This window comes from Mobula hypostoma, chromosome 12 (genome assembly GCF_963921235.1).
Source record: "Mobula hypostoma chromosome 12, sMobHyp1.1, whole genome shotgun sequence".
Lineage (NCBI taxonomy): Eukaryota > Metazoa > Chordata > Chondrichthyes > Myliobatiformes > Myliobatidae > Mobula > Mobula hypostoma.
Window position 1 is genome coordinate 55,662,986 of NC_086108.1, and position 24,940 is coordinate 55,687,925.

At 39.9% G+C, this 24,940-nt stretch overlaps 1 protein-coding gene across 6 annotated transcripts in view; it reads left to right on the top strand.

The window, feature by feature from the left end:
• The window catches only part of pde4ba (phosphodiesterase 4B, cAMP-specific a), a 620,756-nt gene that overhangs the window by 417,883 nt on the left and 177,933 nt on the right, over window positions 1–24,940 (top strand). Inside the window, exon 1 of one of the 6 annotated variants that reach the window (XM_063064164.1) lies at window positions 8,793–8,944. The exons of the other annotated variants lie outside the window; for them this stretch is intronic. Coding sequence (XP_062920234.1) covers window positions 8,835–8,944 — 110 coding nt within the window. The 5' untranslated portion in view covers window positions 8,793–8,834. Of the gene's footprint in view, window positions 1–8,792; window positions 8,945–24,940 lie in introns of those variants that run through there. 6 annotated transcript variants of the gene reach the window in all.

Below are 24,940 nucleotides of genomic sequence, written 5' to 3' on the forward strand. Positions count from 1 at the left end.
AGCTATCTTAAAACTTAAGAAGCTGTTGTCACCGTTCCCTAACTATTCAGCCACTGAAACATCTCTTTAAAATCTTTTTATTATTATTATCCAAAATTAACGCGAGTACATCGAAGTAAACAACACTTACAATGTCTCAAGAAAAAAAAACATTATTTTAAAGATTGAAAAAATTTTGGTGATTAAAAAAAACCCTACTAAGCAAGAAAAAATGGGAAAAAAAAACCATTAGGTGCTCAACCCTGGAGCCATGCATCATACAAAAAGCTTCTAAAGATAAACATCAAACTGCCAGCAAGAAAAAAAAATGTACCAAAAATTTACAATTAGATCGTGGAGGAAATTTATTAACTCAAATGATAATAATGAGCAAATGAACCCCATCTTTTCTCAAGATCAAACATAGGTTCATAGGTTCGACTTCGAATTTTCACCAAACTAAGACATAGCATCACTTGAGAGAACCATTGTGACAAAGTAGGAGCCAATGTACCCTTCCACTTCAACAAACTGGCCCTCCTCACTATCAGACTGCACCCGAAACATCTGTCACTTGCTCAGGCTCATTACCCGACACCATGTCCTGTACAGCCCCTCATTTTGTTGGACTATCTACATATTTACTCTGCCCCATCTAAACCTTTTGCACTCAGAAAATACCAATTTATATTAGGAAAGTTGAAATCCCCCCTTTTGTTTTTACACTTTCCTTAACCTGCCTGCATATCTGTTCCTCAATGTCCCTAACCTATTGGCTACTGGGGCAGCGGGGGGGGGGGGGGGAACGCGGTTGTAACACAATCTTATTAGCATGATTGCACCATTTCGAATTTTGAGCTCTCCCCATATAGAGTCAGTGGATGAGCCTTCCATTATGTCTCCTCTGAGTGATAAGTAATGCAACTCCTCTGTCTCTGTCTCTGTCTCTGTCTCTGTCTCTATCAAAATATCAAAACCCTAGGGCATTAAGTACTCATTCCTGTTCCTCTCTCGACCAAGTCTCTGTAATGACCACAATATCATAGTTCCGTGGACTGATCTATGCTCTACATTCATCACCTTTACCCATAATAGTCCAAACAGTTTTTACTGGCCCAGACATCTCTCCACCTTCCTCTCCATCCTTCTGCTTTCTGTTCTGGTGCTCTGGTTCCCATCCCCCTGTCAAACAGTTTTAACCCTTCCACATAGTCCTAGCAAACTTCCCAGCCAGGGTATCAGTTCCCTTCTAGTTTAGTTTTGGTGCAAGCTGTCCCTCTTGTACAGGTCACTCCTGTTGCAGAAAATTTCCAAGTATTTAAGAACCTGAAACCCTGCTCCCTGCACCAGTTCCTCAGCCACTCATTCATCTGTACCATCCTCCCATTCCTGCCCAAATGATGACGTAGCAATCCTGTAATCCTGAGATAACTACCTTGGAGGTTCTGGCTCTTCAGCCTCTCTCCTAACCCTATACTCACTGTTCAGGATCTCTTCCCCTTTCTACCCAGGTATGCATTGGTACCAATGTGCACAACGGCCTCTGACTGCTTACTCTTCTTCCTGAGAATATCCTGCTGCCATTCTCAGACATCCTTGACCCTAGCAGGTTGTGGATTTCCTTTTATTTTAAGACAGCTGGACTTCGCTCCAAAATCATTCCCGAGTGAGTCACGTTTCATGTTGACATATGAATTCAGGAGTACCCTTGTAAGAATTGTATAACCAAGTTAGCTTTAAATGAACTTTCTCTGCAACAAAACAAACAATTTTTGAGTTCACCTATGCATCGGATATTCATGTCTAATCAACTTACTTTTAACGGCTGTGGCACAACCAGGAGTATGTTTATCTTGGATTCAGAATGTTGCTGTTTTAAGCCCTACTCCAGAGACACAAGTGGCAAATGAAATACAATGTTGGGAAGTGTATGGCCATGCACTTCAGTGGAAGAAATAAACGGGCAGACTATTATTTAGATTGGGAGAGGATTCAAAACGCAGAGATGCAAAGGGACTTGTGAGTCCTTGTGCAAGATATCCTAAAGGTTAACCTCCAGGTTGAGTTGGTTGTGAAGAAGGCGAATACAATGTTGGCATTCATTTCTAGATGTATAGAATATAAGAGCAGGGATTTGATGTTGAGGCTCCATAATGCACTGGTGAAACCACATTTGGAGTATTGTGTGCAGTTTTGGGCTCCTTATAGGATCTACTGACATTGGAGAGGGTTCAGAGAAGATTCACGAGAATGATTCCAGGAATGAAAGGGTTACCGTATGAGGGACGTCTGGCAGCTCTTGGGCTGTATTCCCTGGAGTTCAGGAGAATGAGGGGGGATCTCATAGAAGCATTCAGAGTGTTAAAAGGCCTGAACAGATTAGATATGGCAAAGTTATTTCCCATGTTAGGGGATTCTAGGACAAGAGGGCACGACCTCAAGATTGAACGATGCCCTTTTAGAACTGATTGCGGAGAAATTACTTTAGCCAGGGGGTGGTAAATCTGTGGAATTTGTTGCCACGAGCGGTTGTGGAGGTCAAGTCATTGGGTGCGTTTAAGGTATAAATAGATAGGTGCTTGATTAGCCAGGGCATCAAAAGGTATGGGGAGAAGGCAAGGGAGTGGGGATGACTGGAGGAATTGGATCAGCCCATGATTGAATGGCGGAGCAGACTCAATGGACTGAATGGCCTACTTCTGCTCCTATATCTTATGGTCTTACAAGTATGAAATTCTAAGCTAATAAGTTGCAGTATTGAAGGTGCACTGCATTGCTGAAGATATTGCCCTTTTTTATTCCTTGAATGGATGCAGGCTTTTCCAGCTGAGCCAACATTTACTTGTCCATCTCGATTTGTCCACGTGAAGGCTGTGACCAGCATCTACTTGTCCACCCCTTAATTGCTGAGAGGAAGGTGGTGATGAACTGCTTTCATGAATTACTGCAGCCCTTGAGGAATGGGTATCCCCACCATGTTGTTAGGGAGGGAATATGCCCAACAGCAATGAAAGAAATGCAATCCATTTCCAAGTCGGGATGGTGTGGCTTGGAGGGCAATTTCCAGATGGTGGTGTTACCTTGTTTTAAGTGCCTTTGTTAAACTGATGGGCCTGTTTCTCTGACCCTGGTGAACCTCAAAGATTCCATGTAACAATTCTGAGAAGAATAGGAAGTTATATCAATACACTTGTCAATATTTGTTCTGCAATCAGTATCACTAAAACAATTTATCTGGTCACTGTTGTTTGTGAGATATAACTGTTCAAGTTAGATTTTGTGTTTCATACTTAGCAACAGTTTCTGAAAGATAAAGCAAAGATCTATAGACAAATATAAAAGAATAGGAGGTGAATTTTTTGAAATATAAAAATATGTTTCAAGTCTTTATAGGATAGCTAGAGAGATGAACGGGGATTTAGGGGAAAGAGTTACAAATTTAAAGTAGGCACCAAAATAAAATAGGAGCAGGAGTTGGCCATCAGTTCCTTAACACCTGCCCCACCATCTAATATGATCAAGGCTCATTCATCCTGGCTTTAACTCCTCTTCTGTGACATTTCTCTCTACCCCTATGTTCCTTGATCAGTCAAATATCATCCACTCCACTTCAAGTACTTCAAATGATTCGGCTTCCGTCACCTCACAGGGCACAGATTCCCAGAGGTTCACCGTACCCTGCAATGAGAAATTTCCACGTACCTCAGTTTTAAAGGGCTATCCCCTTACCTTGTAGTTATGCCCTCTTGTTATTGAACACTCCAACATCAATCCTGTGGAGCCCCCTAGGATCTTATGTGGTTGACTTTGTTCCCATTCAGAATGGAGTGATTGACAAGATTAACCTTTCCAGGAGTTAATTATCTAACATCTAATAAAACAGGCACCATAATTTATTCACAAAGCTTCTAATAGTCATAGTTATAAAGCCTATGGATCAAAGCAGTCAGGTTTTATAATGTATGTGGGAAGATCACTTTCAATTAGCTGCTGTTGAATTCTTGCCTTTCATAGGAAAGTGAGCTTTCTATCTTGAGCTTATTATAGCTTCAAAGTTAGTCCGTCAAGATCCAGGATGGCTTGCTTCTATTTTAATTCTATTATTTCTGAGGTGTTTCCCAAGTCAATGTGATATCCACAGGGCAGCACAAGATTCTTGAATGTGCATGAAGATCAGTACATACTGTGGAAAGTGTTGTGCTCCTTCAGTCATTTTTGTTGGGGTTTTGTGTGCTCCTAATGAGAAGGTGGATGTTGGAAGCTTTATCTTTCCAAGGGATTTGAACAATTTTGCAGAGGAAGCATAAGTGGCGTGTTGCCAGTATTTCAAAGCGCTTAGTGAAGATTGTAGATCTTTCTGAAGTATAAGGAGGGTGGCATTTCTACTGCTTATTTGTTGGTCATTAGTGTACTGTTTTTGAGTCCTGATCTCTCTAATCCCCAAACAGCATAACACTCTGCTGGTGTACTGGGGGCTGTGGAGAAAATTGTCATCGACATGAATCATCAATGAGAATTTCCACACATTTCAGGATCTTACTCTGGATATTTATTGGTGGAGGATGTGATATGATCACAGTTTGTGCAGTTTTTCTTATGGATATCTAGGGTAAGATCCATTTTCTTTCACTTTGGAGTGAGTAAGTCAAGACTTGGAGCTGGGTCTCCGAATATGTGTGTATGTCATCTGTTTACTGATGTTGGTCCAGGAGTGAAGATGATGAGGGTTCATCCTGCGGGCTAGCTCCATGTCGGCAGGAATCTTTTGCAGTGGAGGTACAGAGTTACAGTGAGAGATATTGCTTGACATCATTCAACACTGAGACTGTGTCAGTGGTGAAACCACTGATGAGAATTATGTGAAGGATGTATGATTTTGATATACATCTGAGGAGAATAAGATTTCAGAAGAATTTTCCACAGTATCTCTTGGATGAAGGCTTATACAATGTCAGAAAGGACCATGTATACTGGCTAATGCATTTTACCTTTTCATATTTTCTAACAACATAGAAAACCCATTTAGCTCGTCAAGTTTATGCAGGCTCTTGGGTCTACCCTCTAAATCTCAGTCCCTGCATTTGTTTCCAAAAAATCCATTCTCTTACACATTGTCATTAATACCTCTTCTCATTAAACTACCCTTGTATTGTTTTGTGGTGAAAGCCATTGTGCCTCATGATGGACAGAATCTACTCGGTCTTCTTCAGCCACTAGGAGCGATCAGTTGAGGAAGATCATTGCAATGACTTGCAGACATTTGGAATTTGGATCTATCTCTTTTAAGAGATAGTAATGATTAAGACCATAAGACATAGGAGCTGAATTAGACCATCTGGCCCATTGAGTCTGCTCCACCATTCAATCATGGCTGATCCTTTTTTTTATATCCTTCTCAACCTTAGTTCCCAGCCTTCTCCCTCAGCCATCTTTGATGCCATGTCCAATCAAGAACCTATCAATCTCTGCCTTAAATACACCCAATGACCTGGCCTCCACAGTTGCATGTAGCAACAAATTCCACAAATTCACCACCTTTTGACAAAGTAATTTCTCCGGTATCTCTGTTTTGAAAGGGTGCCCCTCACTCCTGAAGCCACACCCTCTTGTCCTAGACTCTCCCACCATAGGAAACAACCTTTCCACATCTACTCTGTCTAGGCCTTTCAACATTCAAAAGATTTCAGTGAGATCCCCCCCTCATCCTTCTGAATTCCAGTGAATACAGACCCAGAGCTATCAAACGTTTTTTGTATGATAACCCTTTCATTCCTGGAAGCATCCTTGTGAACCTCCTCTGGACCCTCTCTAATGCCAGCACATCTTTTCTAAGATGAGGGGCCCAAAACTGTTCACAATACTCAAGGTGAGGCCTCACCAGTATCATAAAACCGCAGCATCACATCCTTGCTCTTGTATTCTAGACTTCTTGAAATGAATGCTAACGTGGTATTTGCCTTCCTCACCACTGATTCAACCTGCAAGTTAACCTTAAGGGTGTTCTGCACAAGGAATCCCAAGTCCCTCTGCATCTCAGATTCCTGGATTTTCTCCCCATTTAGAAAATAGTCTGCACATTTATTTCTACTACCAAAGTGCATGATCATGCATTTTCCAACATTGTACTTCATTTGTCAATTTCTTGCCCATTCTCCTAATCTGTCTAACTCCTGCATCCTACCTGTTTCCTCAACACTACCTGTCCCTCCACCAATCTTTGTATCATCTGTAAACTTGGCAACAAAGCCATCTATTCCATCATCTAAATCATTTATATACAGCATAAAAAGAAGTGGTCCCAACACCAGCTCCTGTGGAACACCACTAGTCACTGGCAGCCAACCAGAAAAGGATCCTTTTATTCCCACTCACTGTCTCCTACCAATCAGCCAATGCTCTAACCATGTTAGTAACTTTCCTGCAATAACTTGAGCTCTTAACTTGGTAAGCAGCCTAATGTGTGGCACCTTGTCAAAGGCCTTCTGAAATTCCAAATAAACAGCATCCACTGCATCCCCTTTATCTATCCTACTTGTAATCTCCTCAAAGAATTTCAACAGCTTTGTTGGGCAGGATTTTCCCTGAAGGAAACCAAGCTGACTTTGTCCTATCTTGTCCTGTGTCACCAAGTACTCCATCACCTCGTCCTTAACAATTAATTTCAACATCTTCCCAACCACTGACAGGTCTATAGTTTCCTTTCTGCTGCCTTCCATCTTTCTTAAAGAGAGGAGTAACATGTGCAATTTTTCAGATTTTTGTAAGATCATTTCTAATGTCACCACAATCTCTAACACTACCTCTTTCAGAACCCTATGGTGCAGTTAATCTGGTCTGGGTGACTTATGTATCTTTAGGTCTTTAGCTTTTTGAGCACCTTCTCACTTGTAACAGTAACTGCACCCACTTCTCTTCCTTCACTCACTACAACATCAGGCATATAGCTAGTGTCTTCCACAGTGAAGACTGACGCAAAATACACATTTAGTTCATCAGCCATCTCCTTGTCCTGTTATTATTTCTCCTGCCTCATTTTCCAGCGGTCCTATATTCACTCTCATTTCTTGAATAAACTTTTACTATCCACTTTGATATTATTTGCTAGCTTGCTTTCATACTTTATCTTTTCCCTTCTAATGATTTTTTTTAGTTGCTCTCTGTAGGTTTTAAGAACTTCCAATCCTCTATCTTCCTACTAATTTTTGCTTTGTTGTATGCCCTCTGTTTTGCTTTCACAGTAGCTTTGACTTGTCAGCCATGGTTGTACTATTTTACCATTTGGGTATTCTTCATTTTTGGAATGCACGTGTCCTGCACCTTCCTCATTTTTCCCAGAAACACATGCCATTGCTGCTCTGCTGACATCCCTGCCAGCAGCTCCTTCCAATTTACTTTGGCCAACTCCTCTCTCATACCACTGTAATTTCCCTTACTCCACTAAAATACTGCTACATCAGACTTTACTTTCTCTCTATCAGATTTCAAGTTGAACACAATCATATTGTGATCACTGGTTCCTAAGGGTTCTTTTACCCTATGCTCCCTAATCGCCTCTGTTTCATTACACAACACTCAACCTAGTATAGCTGATTCCCTAGTAGGCTCAAAGACAAACTGCTCTAAAAAGCTGTCTCTTAGGCATTCAACAAACTCACTCCCTTGAGATTCATTACCAACCTGATTTTCTGATTGACTTGCATGTTAAAATCTCCCATGACTACTATAACATTGCCCTTTTGATACGTCTCTTCAATTTCCAGTTGTAACCTATGGTCCACCTCCCAGCCACTGTTGGGAGGCTTGTACATAACTGCCATCAATGTCTTTTTACTGTTACACTTTCTTAACTCAACCCACAAGGATTCAATATCTTCTGATCCTATGTGACATCTTTCTACTGATTTGATGCCATTCTTTACCAGTAGAGCCACATCACCCCCTCTGCCTACCTTCCTATCTTTCCGATATAGCGTGTAGCCTTGGACATTCAGCTCCCATCTACAACCATCTTTCAGCCATGATTCAGTGATGGCCACAACACCATACCTGGCAATCTGTAATATTGCAACAAGATCAGCCACCTTATTTCTTATACAATGTGCATTTAGAGTACCGTATTTGCTATCCTTTCTGATTCTGCATCCCTAATGATTTGATACTCAGCCTGTTGGCTGCAACTAAGTCCCATCACCTGCCTGTCCTTCCTGACAATCTGACTGCATGCTATCTTTACTTTTATAACCCATTTTTCAACTCATACAGATTCAGCCTTCTCTTTGCATATGAGTAAAATTAGGTTCATAACTTGTGTCCAGATTTAGGAGCTTGAATACATATACCAGCAGAAATAAGGTTAATTTGGTGTTTGGGCTTCACACTGCTTGTGGTTCTGCTTGTCTGGAATGGTGGGAAGTTTGCGTCAGATAGTACATTGTGGAATGGAGTCAAGGTCACTCTCATAGTCTCATGGTTCAGGAATTCCTTGAAGTTCTCTCTCCAACAGGCATTAACTTCTTCACAATCCCTGACAAGTTCTTCATCCCTGGCTTTCACTAAGAAGAACATTTGGAATGTTTGCACCATAAATGATCTTGACATCATAGAAGAATCCACATGTGGTCCTTATTCTGACCCCAGTGATATTAATTTCACTGGTTGGGAAACAGCTCCAGCAATTTTTATTTTACTGTACACTGGCAGTCCGTTCCAAGTAAAATAGAAAATCCACTTCAGGATTCTGTATGTGCAGATTACAGCTCACAGTAACAGGAGTCTAAGAAAGTTTTTGTGTGCATGTATTACGGTATATTCGGATTACGCAGATCTGAAATGTCAGAGAGATACCACTAACTACGATGATTCTTCGCTCTTCTTTATGGGACTTTCCTGTAAAACATCCCAATAAAGTACATTTCTCCTTCAGTGAGGAAGATATTAAACGAGCTCGTCTGTCTGCTAAACTCGGGTTTGTAATTCCTTTCTGCACAGGAGTGTTTCTTTCATGCTTTGAATAGCTGTTAAATTTAGAAAACTTATCTAGCATTTCATGAATATGTTTTTGTATAATTACACTGCAAACATTTGCTTGGCTTTATTTATCTGAACTGTCAGGCTTTGGATAATTTTGCTGTTTTTATTATATCATAACAAATAGTGAAATGGAGGTTTCACCTGAGTACACTTTCTTGGGTCTGAAATATAACTGCATCAAGTGCATGAGGAAAAACATTGAGTTAAACTTGTGACGTGAAATATTAACAAAAGTATGTGAATAAAATTGTAATGAAGACAATCTATTTGTGAGGACATTCACTGCATTTGTGGTGAGGATAAATTTGTACAGGATCTCCCCAGTTTACGATTGCCTTACTTAAAATGCATCTGGTACATACAAACACAAACATTTGGGAGACCTGGAGTATGGATGTTCTGGCTGTCGTGGGGCAAACATTTGCTTGGTTTTATTTATCTGAACTGTCAAGCTTTGGATAATTTGCTGTTTTTATGATATCATAACAAATAGTGAAATTAAAGTCTCACTTGAGTACCCTTTCTTGGGTCTGAAATATCTTCGGCCACTGCTACACTTCAGATATGAACTGTTTGTGTTGTTAACACTGTGGGGACAGGACCTCGGAGTTATCTGGCGAGCAGCTGTGTAGGTGTTGCATTCATTAATATCGTACAGCTTAATGCAATTTAAAAGTTGGTATTTCTACCAATTGGCTCATAAAATTAAAACATTGTTACTTTCAATTTTGTGCTTTACCATGATTATTTTAACCATTGTTCATATGCTAATTTTGATGCATTAGTCGATTTTCTGTTGCCCTCCTTAAACCTCATCCTACTTGGCATTTACAAGTACGTTTACAATTAAAGGTTACTTTTTCAGTATGACAATAACTTCAAAACTTAGAAGAAAACAATGGTTGAAATGATGTGTCTTAGATGTGTTTACTCCTTACTGTTATATTCTACATTTAGTGACTCAAGGTGGTATTATTTCCATAGCTTTTCATACATTTAAATAACTTCTTTAAAAGTTTTATTGATCTGTGACAATTGTAACTGCAAAGCTTTTTTTTTACTTTATTCACCCTTGAATGACAACAGTGGGTCATTTCATCATAAGACCATAACACAGGAGCAGATTTAGGCCACAGGGCCTGTCATGTCTGCTCCACTGTTCGATTATGGCTGATTTATTTTCCTTCACAACAACATTCTCCTACCTTCTCTGTGTAACCTTTGACACCCATACTAATAAAAAACCTATTAAACTCCACTTTAAATGTACCCAATGGCTTGGCCTCCCCAGTCATCTCTGGCAATGAATTCCATAGATTCTCCGCACTCTGACTAAAGAAATTCCTCCTCTCTGTTCTAAAGGGACAGCCTTCTATTCCGTGACTGTGCCTTCTGGTCTTAGACTGTCCCTTATTGGAAACATCCTCTCCATGTCCACTTTATTTAGGCATTTCAATATGCAGCAGGTTTCAAAAAGATCCCCCCTCATTCTTCTAAACTCTAACAACTAGAGGCCCAGAGCCATCAAAAGCTCCTCATACATTAACAATTTCATTCCCAGGATCATTCTTGTAAACCTCCTCTGGACCGTCTCCAAAGCCAACATGTGCTTTCATCAATGAGTGGTGCAGAACTGCTCAGAATACTCCAAATGTGATCGGATCATTGCCTTTTAAAGTCTCAGCATCACATCTTGGTTTTATATTCTAGTCTCTTTGAAATGAATGCTAACATTGCACGTCCTTCCTTTCTACCAACTCAAACTGCAAGTTAACATTTAGAGAATTTTCCACTAAGACTCCCAAGTTCCCTTGTACATCGGATTTCTGAATTTGCTCCCCCTTTGGGAAATTGTCTATGCCTTTAGTTCTTCTACCATTACTACCTCTCCAGTGTTTTCTTTTTCCCAAGTGGTCTGTTGTTCGCTCTTCCCTCTCCTTTACTCATTATATATCTGAAAATAAAACCTTTTGGTATCCTCTTTTATATTAGTATTGGCTAGCATACCTTCATAATTCATGTTTTCTGTCTTAATTGCGTTTTTAGTTGTCGATTAGTTGGTTTTTAAAAGCTTCCAACTCCTCTAAATTCACTCTAATTTTTTCTATATCTTATACCCTCTCTTTTGCTTTTGTGCTGTCTCTGACTTGTCAGTCACGGTTGCTGCATCCTCCCTTTAAAGTGCTTCATCTTCTTTGGGATGAACTGATCTTCAATCTTCTGAATTACTCCCAGAAACTCCTGCCTTGCTGCTCTCCTGTCATCTCTGCTAGTGTCCTTTTCCAATCCAGTTCTCTCTCATGCCCCTGTAGTTTTCTTTACTCCACTGTAATACTGATTCATCTGATTTTAGCTTCTCCTTCTAAAGCAGCAGGGTATATTCTATCGTATTATGATCGCTGCCTACTGAGGGTTCTTTTACCTTGAGCTCCCTAATCAAATATGGTTCATTACACAACACCCAATCCAGAATTGCCTCTTCCCTAGTTCACTCAAACATTGTCATAGAAAAGTACAGCACAGAAACAGGCCCTTCAATCCATCTAGTCTGTGCCGAACCATTTAAACTGCCTACCCCCATCGATCTACATTGGGACCTGAGTGCTCTGTACAACATGAACTGCTCCAAAAGCTATCTCATTAGAACATCAGCGAGCAGGACAAGTCCTTCAGCCCACAATGTTGTGCCGACCTTTTAGCTTACTCTAAGTTCTATCTAACTCTTCTCTTACATAGCCCTCCATTTTTTTTTTATCATCCGTGTGCCTACCTAAGAATTTCTTAAATATTCCAAGAAATTCCAAGCGAGGTCTAATGTTGCAGTAGCTGCAGCATTATTTTGTGGCTCTTGAACTCAATTCTCAGACCAATGAAAGCCAACACACCATACACATTCTTAGCCGTGCTATCAACTTACATGGTAGCATTGAAGGATCTATGGATATTGTCCCCAAGATTCCTCTTTTCCTCCACACTTTCAAGAATCCTGCCATGAAACGTGTATTCTGCCTTAAGGTGCAACCATTCAAAATTAATCACCACACTTTTCTGAGTTGAACTAAATCAGCCACTTCTCAGCCTATCTCTGCATCCTGTCAGTGTCCCATTGCAACCTTTAACAACCCTCCACACTATCCACAACTCCACTAACCTTTGTGTCATCTGCCAACTTACTAACCTATCCTTCCATTTCTTCGTGCAAGTCGTTTATAAAAATCACGGGGCAGAGATCCCAGACAGATCTGTGCAGAACACCACTGGTCACTGACCTGCAGGTTGATACTGTCCATTTCTTACCACTCTCTGCCTTCCATGTGCAAGTCAATTCTGTATTGACAGAGCCAAGTTTCCCTAGATCCCATGCCTCCTGATTTTATGAATGAGTTTCCCGTAGGGAACCTTGTCAAACACTTTACTAAAATCCATATACACCACAGCTACTGCTCTACCTTCATCATTGTGCTTTGTCACATTCTCAAAGAATTCAATTAGGATCACAAGGCATGGCCTGCACCTTGCAGAGCTATGCTGATTATCCCTAATTGTAGGCATTCTCTTAATTCTGGGATCCAGCACTAACCTGATTTTCCCAATCTACTTCCATATTGAAACTCCTATGACCATGACCATTGTAACATCGCCCTTTTTACATGCCTTTTCTCTGTCCCACTATAATTTCTGCCCCACATCCCGGCTGTTGTTCGGGGGCCTGTATATAATTACCTACAGTGTCTTTTTAACCCTGCAGTTTCTATGCACGATGGCTCTACATCTTCTGATCCTATGTCACTTCTTTCTAAGGATTTGATTTCATTTTTTACCAACAAACCCACCCCATCCCCGCTTCCCACCTGCCTGTCCTTTTGATATGGATGTTAAAGTCCCAGCTGGGATCCCCTTTCAACTATGACTCACCTGCTACTTTATAACTGTGCTGCAAGATCAACATTAATTTGTATACTGTTCATTGAAGTATGAAGGATCAAGGATTAACTTTATTCACCAAATGCATCGACATGTATTAGAACTTTGCTGTGTTGTGTTAGTGTGACTTGTAACAAAATTGACATTCAACAATTATAAAGAATAAAGAATTTTATAAGAATAAAGCTAGAGGCTAAAGTACAAATGTGGAATGAAATGTGCATAAATACATTAAAATGCAAAGGTAAATTACAAAATAAAATATCAAAGAATATTGAAGAAGCAAAAAAATCTCTAGCTATATAAATAAAAGGAAGATCATGAGGTGGATGGGCTTACTAATATATATACACAATAAACTCACTTTTAATGGCAAGAAATTGTAGAAAAAATGGGCCAGATTTTATAATGTTATGACAGCTTCTTCATGTATAACTACCATGTTTACTTTTGTTAAGTGGGGCATGCTTAGGGCTTCAATGTGTAAACTCACTGATAGCAATTTGCTGGTGTTTCTTAGACTGATCTGCAATTCTGAACTCTTGGGTTCAATGTCATCCTTTACAGGAGGAATAAATTTCAATTTTGAATTTTAAAATTTGTTGAAATATAAATTACATTTTGACTTTCCTTAAAACCACCAGAAATTGTATTCATAGTAAATCCTCTGAAATGCTAGTTTTGATATCTATTCATACAAACCTTATATTTATCTTGGTTTTCTGCCTCAATAATCTGCCTGTGCATATCTCTCAAAAAGACAAGAGATTCTGCAGATGCTGTAAATCCGGAGTAAAACACACAAAATGCCGGAGGTACTCATCAGGTCAAGTAGCATCTATGGAGAGGAATAAAGACCCCACTTTCAATCCGGTGCCTGATGAAAGTTCTTGAACCAAAACATTGACTTTTTATTACTCTTCATTGATGCTGCCTGACCTGCTGAGTTCCTCCAGCATTTTTTTGTGTGTTACTTTCCATATCTTTCCTTGTTCCATTGATTTCTTGCTTGTCTCTGCACTTTCAAATTATTATGTCAGGCCTAATTAACCCCCAATTTTGGTCATGATCTCAGCAGAAGTTATTGATGTTCAGGAAACTGGACCTAGGCATTACCATATAACATTACTTCTTAATGGTTTCCTCACTGTAAGTTAGTGGGATTTGGATCAGGTACATTTATATGCAATATCCAACTTCACATCATAGCATTACCATCAGCTGCCTTGCCCTATGGGCAAAAAAAAACTCTACTTCCCTTTCCTTCTTTAAGAAACTTTGAAGATGATGTGCTTATAACTGATGGACAAGAGTGAAAATAAATATGAGTGGGCCAGCAGAGAAGGATAATTATTACATTGTGTCTAATCATCAGTAAGGTTGAGAAAGATAATGATTAAAAGTACCACGGTCAGACCTCTACCATTCTTATGTGCCGATGAAACGTAATCTCACAATCACTTTGCAAAAATCTTTCTGGAATTACTTGTTTAATTAAACTCTTCCTCCTATTTTCAACCAAAGACCACCTTTACAGTGTTTCTAGATTTCATTTGTGTCACATTCAAGCATGGTAAAATATAACTGCAAAACTAAAGAACCAGTTTTCAAGGCTGCAAACTTTGATATTATGCCAAACACTTCGACTAAGTCCAAATGCTGCAGAAATCTAAGGTCCTTTCACTTTGGACTTTGTTCGTGTTGGCATATATTCTGAGTTTTTAAAGAAATGAAAATAAAGTGCCTCGATGAAAGAAAATATAATGTTACTGGTTTAGTATTTTCATGGTAAAATAAAGAGAATCATGAACTTTGATCCCTAAAAATTGGTAAAAGTCTGGGAATATCGTCTAATAAAGAACTGTTTCTTTGGTACAGTTGTTGTAAGTCACTGATAACCATAAATCTGAAAATTCCTTGTGTATCAGATGACATAAAAATAAGTACATGCTGTTGGAAAACATATCCTTCTGATCATTGTAATCATGAACACATAAATACATGTAAGGAATGTAGGTCCATAACAGTTCAGAGATCACAGTCAAGCATATCAAATGCAGAAACAGAAAGACAATCATTCAGTGGTTGTTTCTTTTCAACTGGTACCAGAAATTTCTGTTTGAGCAATATAAGAAGGTTTCTTACCTGACTCTTTCCTGTAGATTAGCAGGGTTTTGGATCAGTAAGGATCAAAACAAAAAGTCAAGCAGGTGCAACCATTGAGCCGATAGTATATATTGCCTTGGATTTTTTAAGACACAGTTTGTTGTTGTGTTTAATTGCTTGAGGTCCAGAGGCCCTGCAATTTTCACCAATACTTGAGATGTTGTAAGATTATATTCACTGATTTATTGAATGAATGGGTCCCTCACTCATCCCAGTTCCGGTGAAGTACAAACATCGGTGAAGCCTATTTACTAAACAACTGAAATGTGTAGATCATCAGTGTGGCGTATCATACAAACTGCAACACTTCCAACAAAACAGCATTCCCTCACTATTGTAATCTGTTGCCAATTTTGATTATAGAATTACATTCTGAAGCAGGTGCTGCATTACTATCTTTAAATCTGTAAAAAAAAAAGTGCATTCTCATTGTTAGAATAAATTATCCTCTATCTACTATCTTATATCAAACACAAAAGTATAGGACTGCTTTAATTTGGTTCTGGGTAGATACCCTGTGCAAATCCCAAGATAGGTGTAAGGCCTAACGTATACTTAAATATCATGCTCATCATAGAAGCAGTAACTTGGAAATGAGGTGGTAAGTCCTAACAAATAATTCACTACAACGCGGAGCAAGCGAGCCTCCTCTTGCCCTGGCCAACATGTGCACTTCAGCCTCCATTACTAAATACAGAGAAAAAGCACATTTTCGGGGATTTTGCCATGCAAAAATATTGCATTGTTTTTCCTGTCTGTACACCATTGGCTATAAATTGTTACAACATGTCCCAAGAAAATTGCATCTATATAGTGAATTCTTGTAATTTCCATTAAAGTTGGTAAACTATTAAGAGCAATAGAAAATATGTCTCTTTGAAATATGTGAGATCATCTTCTAAGATTTATTCTGCATCTGACTGATCAGTGCCAGATGTAGAGTGCTGAAAGGGTTCTACTTTCCAAAATCAGTAGTTTGGTTAATTTGTTGTTATTGCTGCATGTACTGAGATACAGTGGACGGCTTTTGTTTTATGTGCTATCCAAGCAGATCATGTCATATGTAATTAGACAGAGATGGTAAAAAGAAAGATACAAGTGTTACAGTAACAGAAAGAGTGTATTGTTAATTTAACATGGATGAAAGCAACTTCGTGGTTTTCAACTCCCCAGTGTGTAATGCCTGAACTGTATAAACATGGCTGAAGGGTTTTATGATTGACAGTTATTCCTGTGAATGTGGTTATTGCATATGTAATATAAGTTAATTATTGAGAAAAGCTGTATGAAATATTGGCTGTTCTTTTTACTCTGACGTAGTAAACATATTGTATGAATCAAGCACATGCCACACATGAGGCTACTTATCAAGATAAGGGCCCATGGAATTACGGGAAAGTTACATACATGGATAGAGCGTTGGCTGATTGGCAGGAAACAGAGAGTGGGAATAAAGGGATCCTATTCTGGTTGGCTGCCGGTTACCAGTGGTGTTCCACAGGGGTCTGTGTTGGGGCCGCTTTTTTTTACATTGTACATCAACGATTTGGATTATGGAATAGATGGCTTTGTGGCTAAGTTTGCTGATGATTCGAAGATAGGTGGAGGGGCCGGTAGTGCTGAGGAAATGGAGAGTCTGCAGGGAGACTTGGATAGATTGGAAGAATGGGCAAAGAAGTGGCAAATGAAGTACAATGTTGGAAAGTGTATGGTTATGCACTTTGGCAGAAGTAATAAACGGGCAGACTATTATTTAAGTGGGGAAAGAATTCAAAGTTCTGAGGTGCAACGGGACTTGGGAGTCCTTATGCAGGATACCCTTAAGGTTAACCTCCAGGTTGAGTCGGCAGTGAAGAAGGTGAGTGCAATGTTGGCATTCATTTCTAGAGGAATAGAGTATAGGAGCAGAGATGTGATGTTGAGGCTCTATAATGCACTGGTGAGACCTCACTTGGAGTACTGTGGGCAGTTTTGGTCTCCTTATTTAAGAAAGGATGTGCTGACGTTGGAGAGGGTACAGAGAAGATTCACTAGAATGATTCGGGGAATGAGAGGGTTAACATATGAGGAACGTTTGTCCGCTCTTGGACTGTATTCCTTGGAGTTTAGAAGAATGAAGGGAGACCTCATAGAAACATTTCGAATGTTGAAAGGTATGGACAGAGTGGATGTGGCAAAGTTGTTTCCCATGATGGGGGAGCCTAGTATGAGAGGGCATGACTTAAGGATTGAAGGACACCCATTCAGAACAGAAATGCGAAGAAATTTTTTTAGTCAGAGGGTGGTGAATCTATGGAATTTGTTGCCACGGGCAGCAGTGGAGGCCAAGTCATTGGGTGTATTTAAGGCAGAGATTGATAGGTATCTGAGTAGCCAGGGCATCAAAGGTTATGGTGAGAAGGCAGGGGAGTGGGACTAAATGGGAGAATGGATCAGCTCATGATAAAATGGCAGAGCAGACTCAATGGGCCGAATGGCCGACTTCTGCTCCTTTGTCTCATGGTCTTTTAATATGGTGACATTTAGAAAGTTGAATGATGAATTTAATTTTTCAAGAAACTATAATGTCAAGTTTGTCTTTTAAGCAGCCAGAAATCAGTTCAGAAGGTACATAAATACTTACAAGAATCAGTATGGTTTGAATTAGGGATTCAGTGCAAGTATAACCTTTTGCATGATGACAATTGGACCAGATCCAGTAGTGGGACTAAAGACTGAGTTAAATTCAGGGATTCAGTGTAAGTTTAACCTTTAGTGAGATGACCATTGAACCAGATCCAGTAGTGGGACTAGAGATAGAGTTAGATGTGGAGATACATTACAAGTTTAACCTTTTGAGTGGGGGATTCAACATGTAGGTACAGTGGATTGGGAAAAATCAGATTGGTGCTAGAGACGGTAATCTTCAAAGAAGCTGGTGACTATAATCTTTTGCTTATTGCCGCAGAGATATACCAAAGATTATGATCTTCTACCATCCAAAGGTAAGCCAGAAATTACTGTTGACAAAGCCTAGTTTTAGTTAATAAATTTTAAGTAGTATTCCATGATAGGTCTAAATCATATTGAAGATATGGACTTAGCTCTCATTCACTTTAACACTTCTATCTTTGGAGAGAGAGGAGATCAAGCAGTAGGCTACAAGTTTAATGTTGAGCTAAGAAACTTATGCAGTCGCAAAGCAAATGCTGGAAATCTGAAAATCTTCTAGAAGATAATCTTTTATATGTATGACCCTTCTCTCAAACTGCCTTGTTCTTCAGTTCTGCAGAGGCTTATTGCTCTGAAAATTATCCGCCTGTTTATTTGGGCAAAACTTCTCAGTCATTTTCTTGGCAATTCGAACTTTACATTTTTATCGTTCATTTATATACCTAATTTGAAGTTAACTATAAAATGATTGTCAGTTCTTTTCCTCATATGAATTATTCACCTTACATCATTTTCCAGGCTTCATCTGAGCAGTGAAATTATACAGCATAGAAAAAGGCACTTTGGCCCAAATCATCCATGCTAACCAAAGTGGCTTCCTGAACTTTTTCCATTTGCAACTTTTCTGTGTTTGGAAATGAATTGACTTTGGAGGTAGCCTTGATATATTATGAAAAATATTTATCACTTTGGCCACGCATTACTACTGTCTCGGTGTGCAGTATGTAAACCCGGTTTCAGCATTATAAATCCAGTTGTGTATTTGAAGCAATTGCACTTCAAATAGCAACCATGCTATTAGATGCTAAATAATCAACACTATGGGGTAGAATTTATGCCCATGGATTTTGCAATGCCCTTGGTTATTCTTGCTAGGAAAAAGGAGGAGAAATAGTGTGAATTGTTTGCTCACATAAATTTTCTGTGATTTCATTTAGCATCATAGGAGAATTACTGACGCCCCATGCCTTTCAATTTGTCTTGGCACGAAGGGGTTTCTCTTTCTATGAAAATATTGTTCACATTTTATTCAGAAACTTAATATTATTGTTGCAAAAATGATGCACAGCATGTCAAAATAAAAGGGTAGAATTGAAGTTGGTTTATATTTTCTTAAAATTGTGAGTTGAGACTGCAGATTGTAACTTCTATGCTCTAACCTTAATTACATTAGTTGGAATAGTGACAAGAATACTATGTTTGCCCTTAATAACCTTTGTTTTGTAGGTGGATAAATTGACCAGTTTTCCTGGTCACTAGATGACATAAACCTTAATTGAAATGTAAAGTCAGATCCTTATGTTTGCCTAAACTCATAAAATAAAGTTGTAACATCTGCATGACAGGTATTAGGTGCAGAATCACAGCATGACGCAGCACAAAGAAGTGATTGAGGCATACAGCACAAAACAGGACTTTCAGCCATCACAACCAAACAGAGCACCATGCATTCACTTACACTCATCCCATTTTTTCCCCTTCCATCCCTGTGTACTTGCTCGACATAATTCACCTGCTACCCGACTGCACTAGGGGCATATTTTTCACTCTCAATAGTTTTTTCTTTGGCTCCTTCCACTTGCTTCAAACAAAAGGTGTAGCCATGGGCACTCACATGGGTCCCAGCTATGCCTGCCTTTTTGCTGGTACAGTCTAGGTTCCAAGCCTACACTAATATCACTCCCCAACTACATTGACGACTGCATTGGGGCTGCTTCCTGCATCCATGCTGACCTCATTGACTTAATCAACTTTGACTCCAACTTCAACCCTGCCCTCAAATTTACCTAGTCCACTTCTGACATCTCCTTCCCCCTTCTCGATCTCTGTCTCTATCTCCGGAGACAGCTTATCTACTGATATCTTTTATAAACCCACTGATTCTCTCAGCTACCTGAACTATACCTCTTCCCACCCTGTATCCTGTAAAAATGACATCTCTCTCTCTCTGAATTCTTCTGTCTCCACCATATCTGCTCTCAGGATGAGGCTTTTCATTCCAGAACTAAGGAGATGACCTCATTCTTCAAAGAAAGGGACTTCCCTCCTTCTATCATCAACGCTGCCCTCACCCTCATCTCTTCCATTTCGCACACATCTGCCCTCACCCCAATCTCCCTCCACCCTAGCAGAGATAGGATTGCTCTTGTTCTCACCTACCACCCAACCACCCTCCACATCCAGCACATAATTCTCTGTAACTTTCTCCATCTCCAGCAGGAGCCCACCACCAAGCACATCTTTCCCTGCACCCACCCCCCAATTTCTGCTCTCTACAGGGATTGCTCCCACATGGCTCCGCTGTCCATTCATCTCTCCAAACCAATCTCCCTCCTGGCACTTCCCCTTGCAAGCATAACAAGTGCTACATCTACCCTACACCTCCTCCCTCACCACCATTCAGGGCCCCAAACAGTTCTTCCAGGTGAGGAGACACTTCACCTGTGAGTCTATTGGGGTTATATCTACTGTATCCAGTGCTCCCAGTATGGCGTCCTGTATATTGGTAAGACCAGACACTGATTAGGAGACTGCTTCACCGAGCATCTACCAGGAATAGCGGGATCTCCTGCAGGCCTCTCATTTTAATTCCACTTCCTTTTCCCAGTCTGACATGTCAGTCCATGCCCTCCTCTACGGCCGCACTCAGGTTGGAGGAACAACACATTATATTCTGTCAGGGTGGCCTCCAACCTGATGGCATGAACATTAATCACTCAAACTTCCAGTAATTTCCCCCACCCCTTCACTATTCACCATTCCCATTTTCCTCTCTCACTGTATCTCCTTTCCCGCTCAACACCTCCCTCCAGTGCTCCTCCCCCTTCCCTTTCTTCCATGGCATTCTGTCCTCTCCAATCAGATCCCCCCTTCTCCAGCCCTTTATAGCTTTCACCAATCAACTTCTCAGCTCTTTATTTCACTCCTCCTCCTTGCCCAGTTTCATTTATCACCTACTGCCTTGTACTTCTTCCTTCCCTCTCCCTGTCTTCTTACTTACACTTCTCATCTTTTTTTCTGCAGTCCTGATGAGGGTTTTAGCCTGAAATATTGACTGTTTACTCTTTTCCATAGATACTGCCTGGCCTACTGAGTTCCTCCAGCATTTTGTTTGTGTTGATTGGATTTCCAGCATCTGCAGATTTTCTCTTGTTTGCAATTTACAATATTTAAATAACTTTTTACCCAGCAAATCTTTTCACATGTGGGAGGAAGCTAAAGCACACAGGAGAAACCAGTGCAGTCACTAGTAGAATGTGCAAATAGTCTCGGATGACATCAGCTATAGATGATGTTTTTTATCATGTGAGGTCAGAAATGAAAGGAAATAGCCTAGGACGCTGATTGGAAAGCCTCAATCTTGATGATACTGGACTTTTTTTCCTGCTGCTGGGCCTAGGTACAGTGCTCAAAGGTTAGAGAAATAAGGAAAGAATCTGAAGACCCTTGCATTCCTGGAATAGTAAATAGTTTTGATTGGGAGATTAAAGCATGATGCCATAGGTACTTGCACTTGTGCTGAAATTCATCCATGCTTAATTACCTTTTTAACCTCCAGTAGTTCAAATGATCAGGGGGTATTTTTTCTCTTGCACCGTTATGAAAATATTTTGTAATTTTTCAATCTTCAGAAGTTGACTATAGACATTGACTATAGTTGACTTGGTAACCTGAGAGATTTTATTTTTTTTGCCTGGGAACTCTGAGCTCTGGGTTTCTCTGCATGCTGTGGTATTCTAACTGCACAACCATATGATATTTTTTTCCCCTTGGCAATCTTCCCTGGAAGTCTGTCTCGTGAAATTTTCTTCAGAGTAGTTTCTGAAAGAACTGGTACAATCCATTTTGCAACACCAGTTTCATTTGTCATTGTGTTTCTACCCCATATCCTTTTCTGAAACATATTTTGGGAACTTGAAATGAAGTTGCTTAAACAATATGATAAACGGTAAAATTTAAATTCAGCTGAGACGAGATTGATCCAGTACTTGTATTCAGCTGTATGCCCAGTCAGACACACTGCTGATTTTTGAACTAAGTACAAGCATACCCAATGTGGTCAAAACAGCTGCAACTTGTAACCGAAACTGGACTGGATTTCTCTTGGTGACGCCTTTTACAGCGACAGGGTCTTCCATTTATACCTTGGAATAATCATTTGAGAGCAAAGGGAGAACGAGTTTCTCCATCTGGTACTGTAATTGTAGGACTAGCTGTAGGACACATAAACCTATTCAAGGGAATGGGTTCTGGCTTTGAGCATATCAGGAACTGAAATTTTAACTGCACAAAAGAATACAATTCAATTGTGCTCCATCTACTTATTGCCAATCTGCTCTGAGCAGTTTGTCAACAACTAAAGTAAGATGAACAAATCCCCGCTTGGTGCAAACTTCCCCTCAACAGAGTTCAGGAGCATAATAGCTGAAGCTTTCCCTGTTCAATTATTACTGTGAGGTTTCCTTGATGTGTATCTTCAGTTTCCTTTTCTAAACTCTCTTGGCCGAAAGTAAATGAGGGGATGTGTTTTTCACCTGAATTGCAAACAGCATCATCTACAATTTATGGCCCCTGTGATTTGGAGTTTCTTTAGTGCTCCTGCTAGTACGTTCATCAGACAGGTCAGCAGTTCTTCTGGTTATGGACTGCTTAATGGAAATTCGGTGGAATCCAAAGGCTAGGCCCAGTCCAGAAGGCCATAGTGGAATGGGATTTGAGGATGGGGGTTTGGATAATATCAGAAGGAATAACGGGGTGAATGATACAATCTGGTAACCATTCCCTTTGCGTAATAAACAGTATGGTAACATTGGAAACAGTACAAAGGTGATTCACTACGCTGACACCATGAATAAGAGATTTGTCCTAAAAACGAGAGACTAAATCGTTGGGCCTGTTTTCCAAAGAGTTAAAAGCATAAGAAGTGGCATTGTTCAAACATGTAAGAAGCTGAAGTGGCTTAGTAGTGTAGGTATTGGGATGCTTTTGCTTGTGGAAAAGTGCTCAGGAGGACAGTAAACAAGACAAGGGAATAATCATTTAAAACTGAAGTACATAAGGAATTTCTTTTTGCAGAATGTGATGTATCTCTGGAATTCTCTGCTCCAGTGGGTGATGGAAGCTGGATTATTTGAAGTACTTAAAGTGGAAGTGGAGAAATACTTGATGGTTTGAGAAATAGCACAGGAGCTGAATATGACATAGATTGGCCATTATCATAATTGAAAAACATGGAACATAGAACATTACAGTACAGTAGAGGCCCTTCAACCTTTTAAACTGCTCTATGATCAATTTAACCCTTCCCTCTTACATAGCTCTGCATTTTTCTATCATCTAAGAGTTTTCTAAATACCCCTGATGTCTCTACCATCACCTATGGCAAGGTGTTCTGAGCACCAACCACTCTCTGTATAAAGAATTTACCTCAGGCAACCCACCACCTAATACAGAATTCCATCAACCTTCATATCATCTGCAAACTTCATAACCTACCCCTCCATTTCCTCATCAAAGTCATTTATAAAGATCAAAAAGGGCACTGTCTCCAGAACAGATCGCTATGGAATCTGGTCACTGACCTCAAGGCAGTGTCCATCTGTTATTCCCCTCTGCCTTCTATGGGCTAGCTAGTTCTGTATGGACACAGCTAAGTTTCCCTGGATCCCATGTCTCCCAACTTCCTGAATGAGCCCTCCATGGGATTACATGGTGGAGCAGGTTTGAAGGACCTGATAAACTACTACTGCTCCTATTTTCTTGTGATAGATTGAACAGCAATAGGAAATGGCAGCATACACGGAAGGTTGGTGCATCCTGTGAGTTGCTGGAGTTGCAGGGTGTCGGTTGTTCGGAGTATACAAGCGTGATTGTAGGAAGGTGTCCATGAGTCAAGGGAGCTGTGAGGCTGGGCTTTAGTCTGTAAGTCAACGTTTTTCAGGCTATTAGAGTCAGAATTTGGATTGGGGATCATGATGGCAAATGGGGGCAAAAAGGTCCTAGTGAAATGATTGGTTGTTATGAACCTGGTTGGTAGAAGGGATTTGGTGAAGGAAACATGTTGAGGGTCATGACCTAAGGAATGCTGGGAAAAGTGGCCTGAGTATTCCAACGTACATGAATTGGGATCACAACACCAGACTGAAACCTACTCACTGAGATCTCCTTTAATTTACTAGTCGACAGATGAGATGGTCCTTTGGAAAACAGGATGAATGTTAACTGCCCAACCACAGTCAATTGCATGGGTGGCACTCAGAACTGACATTGAAATGAGAAAGATATCATTACTGTACTTTCTGATGTACCAAATAGCTGATTCAGAATGGGAAGTGTCACTTTGAATTGTCCTTGTGGTGTATTGCGATGTAGAAAACATGCAATGGCTCTGTACTCTGAATATGTCATATCCATTGAGTGAATGTCTAAGCTTTGGTGCTTATTTCCCTTTTTCACTAAATATATATGTATATTACTCTTGATTTCAAGCAGGACAGAATTTAATTTCTTCCCTAGCCTCAGTATTACAATGCTTCAGGAACTATCTAATGTTTAATGGATTTCATTTTATCTGTTTCCTTCACATGTGTAATTCTTTCTGCATACTCATTACTTTCAGTTTTTGTTCAAGTTTTCATTAATCCTCTTGGATTTTGTAAAGTCTCTCTCCAGTATATTGTTCTGCATCCTAATAAGTTAAAAAGCGAATTTGTTGTTTTATTTACTTTTACACATCAATTCCATGAGAGGAATCTTATTTTATATTTCTGTATTTTGGGTCATGATTACTGAATTCTTTAAGGGCTAATTTCTGGAACACAGACTGCCATAATGCAAGGGTCACCTATCCTACAAACAAGAAAACCAGAAAAGAGAGCTGTTGCTTGGTCACTCTCATTCACTTATCTGG